The 18,747-nt window shown below is 42.9% G+C and overlaps 1 protein-coding gene across 9 annotated transcripts in view; it reads left to right on the forward strand.

Moving 5' to 3' along the window:
* dlg3 (discs, large homolog 3 (Drosophila)) overlaps window positions 1-18,747 on the forward strand; it is a 105,975-nt gene that overhangs the window by 15,007 nt on the left and 72,221 nt on the right. The window contains exon 1 of one of the 9 annotated variants that reach the window (XM_066649152.1): window positions 9,410-10,201. The exons of 7 other annotated variants lie outside the window; for them this stretch is intronic. In XM_066649152.1, the coding sequence (XP_066505249.1) occupies window positions 9,842-10,201 (360 nt within the window). In that variant the 5' untranslated portion in view covers window positions 9,410-9,841. Of the gene's footprint in view, window positions 1-9,409; window positions 10,202-18,747 lie in introns of those variants that run through there. One more of the 9 variants, XM_066649151.1, reaches the window with a different exon arrangement.

Here is an 18,747-nt window from a genome sequence, read left to right on the forward strand (position 1 = left end):
CTTAAAAACATATAATTTTTGTCTATGTAATGGAGGCTTTGAAAGTTTAAGCTTTTTAATAAAATGTGTGTTAAACATAACAAAAATTACTTGTACTTTACGAATGTCATTGTACTTGTAAATGGCATGGTGCCGCAGCTGGTAGTGTCGCAGTCACACAGCTCCAGGGACCACTCTGTGAGGAGATTGTTCTCCCCATGTCTGCGTGGGTTTCCTCCCACAGTCCAATATCATGTTGGTATGTGGATTTATCGACTCAAATGTGTCCGTAGGTGTGAGTGTGTGAGTGAACTGGCGCCCCCTCCAGGGTGTGTTCCTGCCTTGCGCACAGTGATTCCAGGTAGGCTCCGGATCCACCGCAAACCTGAACCTGCTCCAGGTGACTGTCTGTGAGGAGTGTGGTGTGTTCTCCCTGTGTCTGCGTGGGTTTCCTCCGGGTGACTGTCTTTGAGGAGTTAGGTGTGTTCTCCCTGTGTCTGTGTGGGTTTCCTCCGGGTGACTGTCTGTGAGGAGTGTGGTGTGTTCTCCCTGTGTCTGTGAGGGTTTCCTCCAGGTGACTGTCTGTGAGGAGTGTGGTGTGTTCTCCCTGTGTCTGCGTGGGTTTCCTCTGGGTGACTGTCTGTGAGGAGTTTGGTGTGTTCTCCCTGTGTCTGTGTGGGTTTCCTCCGGGTGACTGTCTGTGAGGAGTGTGGTGTGTTCTCCCTGTGTCTGTCTGGGTTTCCTCCGGGTGACTGTCTGTGAGGAGTGTGGTGTGTTCTCCCTGTGTCTGCGTGGGTTTCCTCCCATGGTCCAAAAACACACGTTGGTAGATGGATTGGTTGGGCGGAACAACGATATGTGTGGTGAGTCAAAATTCTGATCTGTGTCTTTAAAAGTTGGCTAAAATGATCATGTGCATTTAAGAGAGCCACAGGGAGGGGGCGCTGTGGGAGCTCAATGACTGCTGATATCACGGTCTGAAAATGTGTGGAGAAAAGCACAAGCCCAGTAGCTCACCGCAGTCGTAAATTTAGTGCTGAGTTTGTGTTAAAAGAAAAAGGAATTAAGCTGTAAACAGACAAAATTCTCAGAAAATCCTTCACTCGACTTTGTGCTGCTCACAGGTGTATGGCTTTATCCCCTAATTATGTGTGTTTTGAGCCTCAGTTCACTGAAAAATCTGCTGTGATGTGCTAAACCACAAGTGTCCATTAGCGCCAGCTGTGCTTATAAACAGTGTACACCGTCTTATTTCGCTTATTTTTTAACTTTTCTCTTCCTTTAGCACCAGTTGCTGAAATTTGCTCTCTCAGAAAAGGGTTTTTATTGTTAACAGGTGTGTGTCGGTGTGTACTATCAGGCTGTGTTTAACTAAATTCACTCAGATTTGTGCTTACAGATATAAGGCTCAGTGCAGCCTACCAGAGCACCCCCTCCCCACGGTAATACCTTATACTGCGATAATATTTTGAGACCGTATGACGGTATGAAAAATGGTTGTGTGTGTGTGTCACCCTGTGAAGGACTGGCGCCCCCTTCAGGGTGTTCCCAACTTGCACCCAGTGATTCCGGGTAGGCTCTGGACCCACCACTGCGACCCACCTAAACTGGATAAGCTGTTACAGACAGTTAATGAATGAATGTTGTCATTCACATAGCTTAGTAACATATTGGCTGTTATGTCAGGAGCAATGTTAAGAGATTCACCATCAGTGATCAGCAAGTTTGATATTATTCATAAAAATACTTATGTAATAGGAGACTCTGGAACAGCTGCACATGAATATGTCACAGTCTCCAATGCCCAGTGTCCGAGTTGGTATAGCGTTTGTGATCCATAACAAATATATCTCTGCAAAAGCAATAATAACTTAAACATAATGACAATTTTGATCAGAAGTTAAATAAAAAAATTCCACCTTTTGCATATAATAATGGTTATTAAGGTGGTTAAATCGATCCCTAAGATGATTAAAACCTGGCATTTAGAACGATGTACTCCTATGATACTAGGAATTTAATGATATGCCATTAAATATTATAATAAGGTCATAAATTCTGCTTATTTTGCATGAATCTTATGCACTGAATATGATTGTAGGTGCTGCGATCCTGCATTAAATACGTGTTATTCCCAAGGTACAGCTGAATCAATAAGCCCCCTACCTTGCCAAAAAGGGGAAAAAAAGATGGCATTAATCATGATGTCACAATGTTTCTTTGAGTGCTTTAAAGGCGTCATGGCTCCAAAGGCATAGAGAGCCCCACTGTATCATGGCAGCCCTCATTTTCACATGCCTTCCCAATCACAACACGCCCAGCGGCACATGGCAGCACAATGCCTGCAGGCACTGCCTTTTCAGCTGAGTGGAGAAGTAGCGCGAAGGTGGGGGCGTGAGGGGGAGGAGGAGGAGGAGGAAGAGGAGGAGGTGGGTGTGAGGGTCTCGGCTTGTGGATCAAGAATATAGGCTTGGTGGGTTTTAAAGACGTGTCAAGTGTCATTTCTCTGCATTAAACCATATAGTGTTGCACGACTCAGGAACATTCAGTTGACAGCGACGCTGAGTCGAATGAAGCGTTGTGCCTCACTCCCTTACTCACACACATACACACACACACACACACACAGAGGAAAGATAAGGGATATGAGGTGCAGAGGAAGGATAGAGAGAGAGAGAGAGGCGCGAATAAAGAAGAAGCAGCAGAGGGAGAGAGAAAAAGAAAAAGAGAGTGGGGGAGGATAGAGGGAGCGAGCCGGCTGAGAGGAGAGGGCCGGCGCAGTGCAACACAGTCAGAGCTGGAACGGACACCCAGAGTTCAGCCTTCTGCAGGTTGCCATGGAAACCAAATTCCTCCCTCTGCTTGCATCCCCACAGACTGGCTGCCTCGCTCGCTCTCGCTCCTTCTGTCTCTGTTTTTCCATCTCTTTTCCATCCCTCTACCTTACACATTTATCATATGTTTGCACAAATAGATACGTGGCTACAAGCACTAAATCGTGTGGACGGCAGCCTCAGTTGAGGCCGAATCGAATGCCTCAATCAGACACAGAAATATGACTACACAAACACGTTCATAACTAAGAGAATAGTTATTTCCTACTTTCCTTTTTCAGATCCTGATATATCTTTCCCTGTCTAAGTCCCATCTGTTCATAAGCACAGATTTCTAGTCATAGTCCCTCCAGCCATTTCTAGTCCAGTGGTTTCTTCCCACTAATGATTAGCATTCTCCATTTACTCTGCTCCTGTATCTCTTCTCTGGTTCCTCCCATTAGTCTCTCTTACCTCTTCCTCATTCCCTGCAATGCCTTATTAAATCTTCTTCACTTTAATCCCTTAACTCCCATTCGTTTTCCCATGCACCTCATACACTCCTCCTTTCTCCATTTCTCTTTTCCTCTCGTCACTATCTCTCTTTTTTTTTCCCCTGTAGCTCTCCCCTATCATTACTCTGTCACTCAGATGTGCAGTGTTTGGTGCAGCAGCTGTTTTCTGCCACCAGCCCTATTAATAGGAGTCACATCTTTCATAGGAGCTTTTGTTTAGTGTCTCAGAGAGCACGGTAACGTGGGAGCCATAACAATCTTTACATCTTCGGCCTCGTCTTTCCTAACTTCACCTTACCATGAAAACACTGGTGCGTGCTCAGTCTATCAGAGAGCCAAACTGAAGCTTACAGCCGTATGAGCCATGCAGAATAGGAAGGAAATCATTTGTACAAAAATATTCCCCCGTACCGTGACCTAGCCGATGAAAATTACAGGATGAAAGGTGTCAAGGCCTGTGACAGATCTTCACACCGATTCAGAGAGCACTCTGTGTTCTATAAAACATTGCGTCTGCTTTTCATTCAAAGGATGCTTGGTAAGAATATTCCTGTCCCTTTAAGATTGCCTGTGCCTCATCCCGTCTTATATGGGCATGCATCCTGTCACATGATCAGAGAGCAGTGGCATGGGCTGATATGAGAATACACAGAAATTCCAGAAATCTTCTATAGATGCCTTACTGCATGAGAGTGTATGCGAGGGGCGTGAGTTCGCTGCAGGGTTTATGTAATGGGGGGGTTGCAGGGGCTGAACGTGAGAGTGCCAGGCCTAAGGTATATGCAGTAAGGTGGGCTCCCTCTCTCCCTTTAATAACCAGTGTGGATTTTTTTCACTCATTGCTTATCAGTTAATTAAGAGTATGTTAGATATAAGCCGTTTCATTTTCCAAAAATAAAGGATAATAAAGAGAGTGCAGCTTGTTCCCATGCTTGAAACCTGCTTTATAGACATTCATGAGCATCTAGTTCACAGCTCTTTTTTTAGTTAGGTAGTGTATTAAAGGCTACCAGACATGGTAACTGAACTTAAGGAGACATTCTCTGTGGTATAGATGCAGTTTCAGAGCCGTTTCAATGTCTTTTACTGTAGCATCCAGCTGTACTAATGATTGTGAGATTTGTTTTTAGAATTTACCCTGAGAGGATGCATCTGTCTCCTTCGACACATGGACACACACACATACAAATGTACAGAAATGTGATTGAGGGAGCTTGATATTAAAAACATAACAGTAACAAATACAAAGAGGGCAGATGTTTTCCTTGAAGCATGGCTCCAATGTTCTGATTGGATTGAAAACCCTTAGACAGCCTAAACTTGCTTTCCTTTTATTCCTCTCTCTCTCTCTCTCTCTCTCTCTCTCTCTCTCTCTCTCTCTCTCTCTCTCTCTCTCTCTCTCTCATGCATTTCTTTAGTATGACAGATGCAAACCTTTCTGGCCACTGATTGGCTCTGTTTGCAGAGACATACAGACATTTTTTTTAATGTATTTTTATATTATATAATCTTTGAAGGAGTAGGATCCTTTCCCTAGAGGTACTAGGAACGCCCACATGCACTCACACACTGGATTGCACACAAACACATGACATAATGCCAACATGTAATGTATGCATACAAGCATGAAGTGCTGCTCGCCCTTCTCCTTTAATCTGCATCTCTCATCATGGAGAGTCAAGCTGAGCTGTGTGTGGCGAGCGCTGAAATGTGCACCACTGTATGGAGAGGAGGGCTGTGTGCAGAGGGAAAGAAGAGGATGGCCACAACATGTGCCCAGTCATGTGGGTTGTGGGAGATATGCTTACATCGTCTTTTCCAGCCACCAAGCACCTCCTGTATGTTCTGATTGGCTTTGGCAGGGTTAGTGTGTGCTTCTTCCCTCAGATCAGCGTTTTGAGTGGCCATTAAATCTCTGTCCAAAAAAAAAAGTTTGGATTCTTTCTCTTCTGCTGCTGGAATCTTTACACTTTACAGGAATAGAATATTGTGAAAATGAAAGAAGTCACCGTTACATACGTTTCTATGTGTGTGAACCTCTATAGATTGAATGGTACAACGCTCAGTCAGTGTGAAGACCCAGTCAGTTACACAAACAAGGCAGTTCGTGCAGGAATAAACAAGCAAATGCGCACACACACACATGCCCACCCACACACAAACACACACACACTCACTGTGCTCACATTATCTGATCTTCTCTCACTTAGTTTCATTTGACACCGTATGTGGAAAATTCTAATCGTGGAATTATGTAATTATTCCTTACCAGCTGCATATTGTAGTTTTAAAATATCCAGATGTGCTACTTACATCTTCCTTACTGTCCAGTTACATCTGTCTAATTGCAGTCATGTCGTTGCTTTCTAAATTATAAGTATATTATTTGGATTCATGTTTGGAATTGGACTAAATTAAAAAGAGCATTTGTTTCCTAATATTTTTAATATGCAGCTTTTGCCAATTTAGCCAATTAAGCAGTACTTTATTTTAATGTTACTGTGCTATTTGAGGGCGGCACGGTGGTGCGGCAGGTAGTGTCGCAGTCAAACAGCTCCAGGGACCTGGAGGTTGTGGGTTTGATTGCCGCTCCGGGGGTGACTGTCTGTGAGGAGTTGGTGTGTTCTCCCCGTGTCCGCGTGTGTTTCCTCCGGGTGACTGTCTGTGAGGAGTGTGTTGTGTTCTCCCTGTGTCTGCGTGGGTTTCCTCCAGGTGACTGTCTGTGAGGAGTGTGTTGTGTTCTCTCTGTGTCTGCGTGGGTTTCCTCCGGGTGACTGTCTGTGAGGAGTGTGTTGTGTTCTCCCTGTGTCTGCGTGGGTTTCCTCCAGGTGACTGTCTGTGAGGAGTTGGTGTGTTCTCCCCGTGTCCGCGTGTGTTTCCTCCGGGTGACTGTCTGTGAGGAGTGTGGTGTGTTCTCCCTGTGTCTGCGTGTGTTTCCTCCGGGTGACTGTCTGTGAGGAGTGTGTTGTGTTCTCCCTGTGTCTGCGTGGGTTTCCTCCGGGTGACTGTCTGTGAGGAGTGTGGTGTGTTCTCTCTGTGTCTGCGTGGGTTTCCTCCAGGTGACTGTCTGTGAGGAGTTGGTGTGTTCTCCCCGTGTCCGCGTGTGTTTCCTCCGGGTGACTGTCTGTGAGGAGTGTGGTGTGTTCTCCGTGTCTGCGTGTGTTTCCTCCGGGTGACTGTCTGTGAGGAGTGTGTTGTGTTCTCCCTGTGTCTGCGTGGGTTTCCTCCGGGTGACTGTCTGTGAGGAGTGTGGTGTGTTCTCTCTGTGTCTGCGTGGGTTTCCTCCGGGTGACTGTCTGTGAGGAGTGTGGTGTGTTCTCCCTGTGTCTGCGTGGGTTTCCTCCGGGTGACTGTCTGTGAGGAGTGTGGTGTGTTCTCCCTGTGTCTGCGTGGGTTTCCTCTGGGTGACTGTCTGTGAGGAGTGTGGTGTGTTCTCCCTGTGTCTGCGTGGGTTTCCTCCGGGTGCTCCTGTTTCCTCCCACAGTCCAAAAACACACGTTGGTAGGTGGATTGGTGACTCAAAAGTGTCCGTGTATTCCCGCCTTGCGCCCAATGATTCCAGGTAGGCTCTGGACCCACCGTGACCCTGAACTGGATAAGCGGTTACAGATAATGAATGAATGAATGTGCTATTTGAGGTGAGAGATAATGGTGAAAGAGTTTAAAAGTTCGGTTTGGTTGTAAAGAAATGGGAAACAGCCAAAATCATTCTCAGCACTGCAGTTACACTGATGTGGTTTCGTTCTGCTAGCACATGCTGGATTAGTCACTGAATATTCCACCAATGTAAGTTGTAGATGGGTGAAAGGGCTTCTGATGGACTGCAGACTGTAATTGTAGGACTCCAAAGTGCAGCTACATAGTAACTGGAGCTTGTTATTATATTGACAATGGATGTTAAAACAAAGAGGCAAATTTAATGTTTGGTTATTAGAGAAAGCGGAATCAGCCTTAGCAGATGTTTCTGTAGGTTTATTCCACAAATCATAAAAGGCTTATGAAGGATGACATATAAGGCAGTCTTAACAAACATGAGATGATTGTATTTTTTATTCCTGTTGTCCCTCGTGTGAGCCTCTGTAGTTATGTGACCAAGGCTCACAGGTGCTTCTGGTCTATGTGAAGGCTTGTGTTGTCGGTCATTTCATATTTGCTCAGGTTCCTATGTGTTTGGCCTTTATGTTCAGTGCATATTTTACTTAATCTTAGTTCTGTGTCAGTTTCATTGGTATCCATGTTTTAGTTTAGCAGTCCTCGCATATGCAACATTACAATTAACAAACCAATAACAAAAACATTGAATTAAACACTTTGAATTCAATTACTATTAAATGTTACCAATTAAATAACATTTTAACAGAGAAGCTTAAATGCTGTAAGCAGTAATAACTTGGCTTTAGTAGTATGGTGAAATTAGCAGGCTTCACGTTTAATAAATCATATTCCCAACTAAGTTCAAGGGAAGTTGTTATTACAGATGTCTTCTAATACTTCTAATAAGTTCAGACTCTACTCAATTTATTCCACACTTTTTCAGCCAGCCATCCCTTTCATTCTCACTGTCTTTCCCTCCCCCTCTCACACCACCTACGCTGAGACAGAAGTGCGTAATTCTTATTCTTAAGTGGACATGCATATGAAGATGTCACAATGTGCTTGGGCCTGATGTGTTTAACCACAATTAAATGAAATTCTTTGTTTTATTATTATTATTATTATTAGTGGGTTTCCTCAGGGTGCTCCTGTTTCCGGTTTCCAGGGTCCAAAAACACACGTTGGTAGGTGGATTGGGGACTCAAAAGTGTCCGTAAGTGTGAGTGTGTGAGTGAATGTGTGTGTGTTGCCCTGTGAAGGACTGGCGCCCCCTCCAGGGTGTATTCCCGCCTTGCGCCCAATGATTCCAGGTAGGCTCTGGTCCCACCGCGCCCCTGAACTGAATAAGTGCTTACAGATAATGAATGAATGATTGAATATTGGTAGGTGGATTGCTTACTCAGAGTGTTCATAGGTGTAAATGTGTTGTGGCCTGTGATGGTGCCTCATCCAATGTGTGTGGATGAAGTGGTAACAGAAAATGCATGAATGAAAGATGTTGCTCCAGTCCACTATATAAAGGAATAGCATGTTGTTCTCTGGTTTAGACCACAATGCAAAACAATAACATGGTCAAAGCATTTCAAACAAATAATGATTTATTTACAACGAGCGTGCAATTCTGAATATGCAATTTAAGAATAGAAATGTGCCTGTCATTGGACAGCTGTGTTCAAGTGAGCATATAAAAGCAAATTAGCACATGTTGGAACCCTCTCAGAAGATTGGACCGAAGACTTGGGTGTTATGTCTATGATATGAACCATGTCCATATCACGTAAGCACTGGGTTAAAGGCTGGAATTGTTGAAATAGTTGGAAGCATTGGAATCTGTGAATATCTGTGATTAAGTGCCGTGCCGTCCCTTTAAGAGCAGTCACTGAAGCTCTGAGTCCTGATGGTGCTGCTGCTGATGGCCGTGCTGCGAGTTGATTGGCTGTGGCTGTCAGGGCTGAGGTGCTGTAGGGATGCTGCTGCGCATCTCGCTCTCCCCCTCTCTGCCTTTCTCTCTCTCTCTCTCTCTCTCTCTCTCTCTCTCTCTCTCTCTCTCTCTCTCTCTCTCTCTCTCTCTCTCTCACACACACTCACTCTCCCCCTCTTGCTTGCTCACATCCCTCTGTATAATCCACATCTAGGGCAAGCAGGCTGAGAGGCAATTCAGCACTCAGCTCCTCTCTGCAGGCTGAGAAAAGAGAGAGAAAGAACGAAATCGCTTCCCAACACAGGAGGAAGAAAAGGAGGAAGGAACCTCACTGGTAAAAAGGAAACGGAGAGAAATACAGGGGAAGACTTTACGGATATCATTTATATATATACAAATTGTTTATATATATTTGTACACACACATATAGATATTTATATACATATACATATATATATGTATATATATATATACATATATATCTATACACCTAAAAATAATATTGTACCTGTATATAACTGTGTATTTGTGCTTGTCTGTTTATATTCATATTTTTATATGTATTTGTGTGTGTGTGTAAATATATACATATATAAACAAATGAATATATATATCTATGAATTTGTATCATACATATCACTGTGATCCGAGAACGGCACGAAGCGAATCCTGTCATCGGGGCTGGTCTCTGATTGCGAGATCGTGTACAGTATTTTCAACGTTATTTTCCAAGATCTTTTACATCCAGAGGAAGACTACAGTCATTTTTCTATTTCTCATTATTGTTGTTTCCTGCTTGCCGCCTCCTCATATGCTGTTTTTTCTGAATTGGGAGAAACAAAGAGGTGGATAAAACAGGGCTTGGGAGAGGGACGTTGGCGACGTAGCTGTGATCCGCGAGCTTTTCCCAGCAGCGTTGCTGTTCCCTGAGCCGAGAAACGAGCGCTGTGTTTGATCTGAGCAGAGAGAGAGAGAAAGAGCGAGAGAGAGCGAGAGAGAGAGAGAGTGATAGAGCCAGCATGCACAAACACCACCACTGCTGCAAGTGCCCAGAATGCTACGAAGTGACCCGCATGGCTGCCCTGCGCAGGATGGACGCCCCGGCATATGGAGACTGGCAGCCGGAGCCGTATGGATACCCAGCCGGATACGGAGGCGGTCAGACCTTACCACCCCAGACCTCAGGCGGAGGAGCAGGCATGGGAGGAGGGGGCACTCTAGGGAGAAGTAAGGGAAAAATGATGTCCGCCGGGGGTCCTGGAGGGCCCAACCCCAAGAGCCAGTCCAAGGGTGGCCCCAAGGTGAATGGCAACAACTCGGGAGGGCAGGGAGGATGGTGGCCCGAATGCACATGCTCCAATCGGGACTGGTATGATCAGGTAAATGTGCTTTTCCCTGCTTTAATAACTGCACATGCCACTGGGGGCATGAGTCTAGGGAGTCGCGGATGTGTATATGGTTGCTAGGCTGGAGCTGATACAAATATGAGCACGTTTGCTGATCCTTCTGTTCAGAGCATGGGTGATGAACGTTTTAATAAGGGCTTGATCCTTGTTTTTGTTTGATATATGTGCTGTGTTTTCATTGATTTATTGTCTTAGCTGTACATGCATTACTTAATCTCCTTGTCTTCGCAGTAGTAATATTAGACCATCTGCAGTCCCTTATACAGATCCAGATTATCTTACATGGATTTGTGACTGTTCAGTTGAACTGTGTTCCATCAGAAAAATAGCCATAGAATCGTTGATTATGATGCTGCTAAATAATTTATATATACATATGATAATTATTTTTATATATATATATATATATATATATATATATAATTACCTACCAAAGCAGACATGTTTATTCTTATAGCACAATGATGTGTTCCTGTTCAAGGTATTTCATGTTAGAATATAGAGTGAGTGGGTAACTGTATAGAATACATTTTTTCTTTGACATGTACAAATCAAACATAACAGAGATGAGATGAATGACTACCAAGGAAGCACAAAACCTGACGTATAAAGTATAAAATTAAATGATCATTTTTACATTTATTTCAGCGCAATTTCAGCTTTTTGATTTACCTCTTTTTTGGCCGAGCATGTGAGACAGCAGCCATGAATTTATAAAAACAAACTATAATTTAGTAAGGTGTGTGTGTGTGAGAGAGAGAGTGAGTGAGTGAGTGAGTGAGCAGGGTGGGGGAAGGGTCTCTCTTTTTGTATGAAATGGAAGATGCAGCCTCTTATGTGAGCAACAGCCTGCATGGATGTGCGGTGCATATGAACCTGTACTTGCCTGCCGTGCCTAGAGGAGCAGGATCTGGATGTGGGGGAGGGGGCAAGGGGGAGCTTTTATCTGTATGTTTCATGAGCGCGGGAGAAAGGAGGTGAGAGAACAGAGGCCAGGAGCACGGCACTAAAATGGAGGGTGAAGTATCAGTGGTTTGGAGACAAATTCCACCAAGCATATCCAGGATGGCACAAGAAAAAAGGCAGACATCTAGCAGAAATATTTTCTCTTTTTGTCTCTATGTATGTTTTCATTGGTGTTTCTCTTTACTGTAGGGTGTGCATGAATAAACAAGCTTGCACTCATTTGTCTAATTAGATTTAGAACAGCTTATATGTTGATATTTATCACATTCAATGATGATCAGTGTCCTTCAGTAGTGGTTTGGCAATGAGTCACTGATTGAGCCTTTGTTTGATTCACTGACAAAAACAGGGGCCATAGATATGTATGAATTTAACATAAAAGGAGGATATGACCATAACAGCATTAAAATGCCTGGTTCATGAAAATGCTGTACATCATGCAGCCCAGAACCCTCATGACTCCATCTTGTCTGTCAAGATTCCAGAGGAGGCTTCAGTTATCTCTGAAGGCCACATCAATATGCTTTATTTACCAAAGCGTCCATTGCAAATGTGAATGAAGTGCGGCAGGCATAAAAGGACAGTGTTAGAGACAACAAAAGCATCGATCATAATGTAGACATCATAACTGGGTGTCAATCCTACTGCATGGGAAAAAATGACTGTAATAAAGGTGAAAATCCTAATGTCGAGATAGAGAGAAATGAGCCAATAAAGGCGAGCAGGCTAGAGGGGGAGGGGATTATGTAAGAAGAGGCAGTTGGTAGAGAGAGAGAGAGAGAGAGAGAGAGAGAGAGAATAGAGCCATAGAGCTGTGAACTAGCATCTGCCCCCCACTCTCTTTAGGGCAACAGTTTATTGCCTGCTAGCTCTCATTAGTGTGTGTGCTTGTATGCATGTCTCTGCCATTTTCCTCTGCTCTATAAATTTATATGCAGTAAACCCTTATTTGAATCCTTTCTTTTATTCTCAGCTGTATCTTACTCTGATAGATAGACTTCAGTCCCAACCCCACAACCTAAATTTCACTGGCAGTGTACAGATACATTGTATACATTGTATAGACACAACAACAGGGTGTTGTTTTGACTCAGGTCTTAACAGAATACTATGTTTTTAAATCATTTTATGATAAATGGCTGACAGCAAATGACCCTTGGACCTATTTGACAGTAAATGATTAATCTCTACAAAGACAAACCCTGGAACGAGGCATATTATCATAGTTTGCAAATGTTAATAAATGAATGCTACACTTTGGAACATGCAAATGTTTGAGCTGACTCGATCAGGGATCTCTGTCAGGGATTATATCACAGATATTTATTATACACATGAACATTGATTACATGCATCATAAAAAAAATCATCCAGTTCTGTAGTATGCAGTAGTATTCATAAAAATGTGTGCTGACATTTCTGCTTCTATTTATTGTTTTATAAAGAACAGAATGGAGTTGACACCCATGTCAAATTCTTTCTTGATCATCTTGGAGGAGGTCTGAAAAACACACATGAAATGAGACAGAGCCGTTGAGATTCATAATATATGGCGAGATGGTATGCAATAAAAATCACCACGAGATATTACGGTGATTAATTTTTAACATTGATTGCAAGTCCAATTTCTTTACAGCTGTTTTTTATCGGCTGACTTGATTACTTTTGAAGCTCACATCATGTCCCCCAAATTAACACTTGAATACACATTTAGCCAGAATTACAATTACTCGGGCAAATAGTTTGCAAAATGAATGAAAGTAATGTGAATATTTTTAGCACAATGGGTCATTACACTTTAGTGTAAGTGTAGCAAGTATATACATTCATTCATCAATGAGGTGGGTCCAGAGCCTACCTGGAATCTTTGGGCACAAGGTGGGAACACACCCTGGAGGGGGCGCCAGTCCTTCACAGGGCAACACACACATTCACATCTATGGACACTTTTAAGTTGCCAATCCACCTACCAATGTGTGTTTTTGGACTGTGGGAGGAAACCGGAGCACCCGGAGGAAACCCACGCGGACACGGGGAGAACACACCAACTCCTCACAGACAATCACCCAGAGCGGGAATCGAACCCACAACCTCCAGGTTCCTGGAGCTGTGTGACTGCGACACTACCTGCTGCTCCACCGTGCCGCCCCAAAGTATATACAGCATGAGATTAATTAACTTACTTCATACAATTACAACACAGACTCAGAATATCCATCCATCCATTATCTGTAACCGCTTATCCAATTTAGGGTCGCGGGGGGTCCAGAGCCTACCTGGAATCGACTCAGAATATATATATATATATGTATTTGCTGAATGTGTGCTAATTAACATGCCTGGAAAAATGTGTATTTGTCTCAAAGTAAGGTTCAAATTAAAATAAAAAAATATAGGAGTATCACCCTGTCGATCACGGGACTGTGTTCTGTTTTTGAATGGGACTATAACAGAGAATTTTACTGTATGCACTTAAAACAACACAATCACTGTACAGTGTTTGTACAGTGAAATGAGTTTACCTGCTAAACACTGGTCGATAATAATGGAAAACTTAATGCTGTTCCTTCAACAAGAGAAACCTTCAACACTGCCAGATCCCACACCTAATGAAGTAACTGTCACTTTCTAAAATAACACGTATCTCAAAAGTGGTAATTTGACAAAGGTTTCTCAACATTTTAAGTCCCTCTACACCATTTCTATTTTCTCACACAGTGTTAAGGGCTGCTCATGTGGCACCATTTGACAAATATATAAGATTTAAAATGAGTTTCAAATGCTCTCTGTGATTTTGTCCTTGTACTTAGTTTAGCCCATGTGTGGCATACATAAAAAAACGGGAGAATATCTTTAATACACAGTCTTTAGTGCTGTACTCGGAGCTTTAGTCCAAAACTTTCTTTCCCTGGGCTCCATCCTGTCTTCTTATGAGCATCTACTCTGTGGCGCAGTATCCAAGCGTGATACGTGTTAAATATTAATAGGTCATTAGTTATCACAGACGAAGTATAAAGCATTTCTTTTACATTGAATAAATGTTGTGACACTTGATATGGCTGTGCTATAGGGTGAGAGCATTTGATATACACCAATCAGCCATAAGATTATGACCACCTCCTTGTTTCTACTCCCACTGTCCATTTTCTCAGCTCAACTGAGCACACAGGAACACTTTGTAGTTCTACAATTACAGACTGTAGTCCATCGCTTGCACTACATACTACATACTATTTGCCCTCTTTCTACCGTTTTTCAGTGGTCAGGACCCTCAGAAGGAATGATCCCACCAGCAGGAATGATTTGGGTGGTGGATCATTCTCAGTACTGCAATGACATTGTTGTGGTGGTGTGTTAGTGTGTGTGGCACCACATGTACATGTGGATCAGACACAGCAGAATTCCTGAAGTCTACTCACTGTCCACTCATCTGTGCGCTTCATCAGTGGACACAGGACGCTGCTGGCTGGATATTTTTGGTTGGTGGACTATTCTTAGTCCAGCAGTGACGCTGAGGGGTTTAAAAACTCCAACAGCACTGCTGTGTCTGATCAAATCATAACAACACATTGCACACTAAAACAGCACCATTACGTCAGTGTTTATGCAGCGCTGGGAATGATCCATCACACGAATACATTCTGCTCTGTGGGGGTCTTGACCATTGAAGAGGAAGGTGAAAGAGGGTAAACAGTGTATGCAGAGCAACTGGTGGACTACAGTGCATGGTCAGTGCATATGAGGGGACTGACAGTGAGTGTAGAAATAAGGAGGTGGTCATAATGTTATGGCTGATGGGTGTGTAGCTTGTTTTCCTGAGTAGATCTTTCTTGATTGAGGTTTTCTTGATTTGAATCAGCCTCTATTTGAAAGTGTAATTAATTTAGGGTTCTTTGCTTGATTAAAATCACAGCATAGGGTGAGCTGGGATTTCTTCATACATGTCTGCTGACGATTCCTCAGCTTTAAAAGTGCTTTCAGGGGAGCTTTGGACAAATTTAGTGTTATGCATCCTTAGTCCTTGAGCACAGAGCATGTATTTTAAGAGAAGAATGTAATGTAAATGTCTTCAGCTCCCGACAGAACCTCCATGTTACAGTGTCGTCATCATATCAGAGTGCACCAGTTGAAGGATCTAAAGAACCTGCTTGGAAGCAATATACAGGAAATGTGATGTCATCAGCACATTTCTCATATCTTCACTGATGGATGAATGATGGATGGCCTCGTTTACCATATTGAACTCTGTTATAGATTATCAATGGATGCCATTGAAGATCCTCATCAAAGTGAAAGGTGGAAGGATCATTTGCATATCCTGCATCAAAATCATTAAGAAAATCATGTAATTCGTGTAAGTGAATGTGTCAGTGTGTGTTACCTGCAAAGGACCGGCGCCCCCTCCAGGTTGTGTTCCTGCCTTGCGCCCAGTGATTCAGGCCAGGCTCCAGACCCACCTCGACCCTGAACTGGATAAGTGGTTATAGACAATGAATGAATGAAATAATTGGTATAAATCCTCCTTTAATTCTGAGAGAAATGGTTAAGAGCATTTTATCCAGACATCTGATATTTTTCAAGTATGTCTACTGTATGGCCAAATGTTTTTGGACACCTGCTCATTCAAAATTTCTTCTCATAATAAAGGTTACTATTAATGGGTGATTTGTCCAACTTTGCTGTAGCAGAGATTTATATTTAACATTAATTAAAGGACACTTCTGTAGGGATTTAGTTACATTCGCCCTTACAAATATTAGTGAGATAAGGTGCTAATTTTGGATCATTCATTTTGGAACCCCAAAGCCACCCCAGATCCACTCCAAAGGTACTGAAAGGAGCTTCACCAGAGAATCAACCAGTGTTATGGGGATTTATACATCTCTAGCTGAGAAATGGCGTTGGTCTTTATGATCTCCGGTGTCCGAATTCATTTCAGACATTTCTTTGAAATTTATTAGCATTTAAGAGTCAAGATTCTTCCAATTTATTTTTATAATCTTCACTATAATCTTCCAAATTATAGTGAAAAGACTTTACAATTGTCCAGCCTGCTTTTCTAAGTATCTATAATCACAGCAAAGATGAGGTTACAAACACGAATAAGGCAAAAACAAGAATGGAGAAGAAGCAGAAACAAGAGCTTCTGCTCCTTATGCCTCACTCCTGGGCTCTCACACAGAACTAAGCTGTGGCCTATTATCAGTTAAAGGAACAGGCACTGAATTAATTAGTTCTGTACTGAGCTGTTTAGACAGGGGGAGAACTGTGCTGTGTTGTTCAATCGTTGTAGTACTTTGACCAAAGCTTGTCCCAGACCTTTTTCAGCAAGACCCCAGTGAACTTGTGGAATATTATATCCCCCTTAAAGTTAAACCTAGTTACAGTCTTTTTATTCTCTCGCATCTTATTATAGATTTTGTGTAAAACACATTGAACTGCCTTTGTGTTTGAAATATGCTTTGTAAATAAACTTGCCTTACCTTAGCTGTCTTGTTTCCCCTGCATGGTACCTGCTCAGCTTGGCTTGAGTCAGCTCTGCTTTTTTGCTTTTCCACTAGGCAAATCTGATACTTAGTCCCTGAAAGTGGGATTTTCCAGAGAGACCGATCTACATGGCTAAATGCAGTCATCTAGCACAAACTAGCCTCTTGCAAAGTATGTCCAAGCTACAGTAGTGAACACATTGTTTAATATGACTCACAACAGCAACTCACAAAAGGGTTTTGAACAGGTTCAAATAGTCTTTAAATTGGTAAAAGAAACCAGCGAGAGACGGAAATATTAACAAGGAACGGGAGAACTCCATTGGTCTATGTGAACTGGGATTCTGTCACAATCAGTTGTTGTTGTTCTGTCATTAATGCTGCCATTGCTGCAGTTGTTGCCATTGTAGGGGGACTAGTGGAAACCAACCAAGGACCGTAGAGTCAAGCAGAGCACATACCATGCTGTGGAAAAGTGCCATTAGGCACCAAGTGTATAATACTGTACATTTTTGAAAGGAATGTACAAATCTGTACATTCTGTAATTATAGAACTACAAAGTGCTCCTTTATAGTCAATAGACCTGCGAGAATGGACATTGAGTGTTGAAACACAGAGGTGGTCATAATGTTATGGCTGATCAGTGTTTGGAACTCTAGAATACAAACCATTTAACATTTTAATGTTATAGAAAGGTTTTTTTTATAGAATGTAAATATTATTTAGCCCAGCCTGACCAGAGAGACGTAAGGGTTCCTGTAACAGATTTTTGAGGAGGGTCCCAGTGGTGCTGTTGGTTGTGATGTTGAATGGGGAGTAGGCTGAAGCAGCCCATGGTGGCAGACAGCTCTCTCTCTGTGAAATTGGGTGGGTCCCAGTAGGCTATGCTCTCTCTTCTGTGACCATTATCTGTCCTAGCCTCAAAAGTTTGGACATCCTAGAAAGCCAAGAATGATGTCATACCCAACACAGCTGAGCTATGATGAGGTAGAAAAATACTACTACAGTTGTTGAATGTTTTATAAGTTACAATCATTATGTCATGTTTGTGATGTACATTCTCATCCAAAATTTCTTCTGAAATCCAAGTTAACAGTATGAAGTTTGTCCTTTTTTGCTGCAATGCCAGCTTCTACTCATCTATTAAGGAAGTTTTCTGTGCAGATTTTATGGCATTTTTCTGCAAATACAGTAATGAGGCAAAATATTCCTGTTGGATGTAGGGGTGGGCGATATGTCTCTAATGTAATATCACAATATTTCTGGGGATTTTGGCAAAAACGATATTTGTGGCGATTTGACAAAACGCTGAAAAATACTTTTATTGATTTCAGGAATACACAATTGCACAATTACACATTGCACTGTGTAAACACTTGCTTATTTTGTAAACAACTATAACTTACCAAGATTCTGATACTGTGTAATAAAATATAGCATATAAACTACCACATAACCAAAGTGCAGAAAATTTAGTGTGTGCATAAACAGTAGTGTCACTGTCACTCAGCTCCAGGGTCCTGGTGTTGTAGGTTCGAGGCCCCCTCCGGGTGACTGTCTGTGAGGACTGACTTTTCTCCCCGTGTCTGTCCGTAGGTGTGAGTGACTGTGTGAGTGTGTCGCCCTGCAAAGGTCTGAAGCCCCCTCCAGGGTGTGTTCCCACCTTGTGCCTCCGGACCTACCACGACCCTGAATTGGATAAGCGGCTGTAGGCAACGAATGAATGAATTAAAAAATACCCATAAAGCTTCACAAGGCGGCACGGTGGTGCAGCAGGTAGTGTCGCAGTCACACAACTCCAGGGGTCCTGGAGGTTGTGGGTTCGATTCCCACTCCGGGTGAGGAGTGTGGTGTGTTCTCCCTGTGTCTGCGTGGGTTTCCTCCGGGTGACTATCTGTGAGGAGTGTGGTGTGTTCTCCCTGTGTCTGTGTGGGTTTCCTCCGGGTGAATGTCTGTGAGGAGTGTGGTGTGTTCTCCCTGTGTCTGTGTGGGTTTCCTCCGGGTGCTCCGGTTTCCTCCCACGGTCCAAAAACACACGTTGGTAGGTTGATTGGCGACTCAAAAGG

This window comes from Hoplias malabaricus, chromosome 17, assembly GCF_029633855.1.
Source record: "Hoplias malabaricus isolate fHopMal1 chromosome 17, fHopMal1.hap1, whole genome shotgun sequence".
NCBI lineage: Eukaryota > Metazoa > Chordata > Actinopteri > Characiformes > Erythrinidae > Hoplias > Hoplias malabaricus.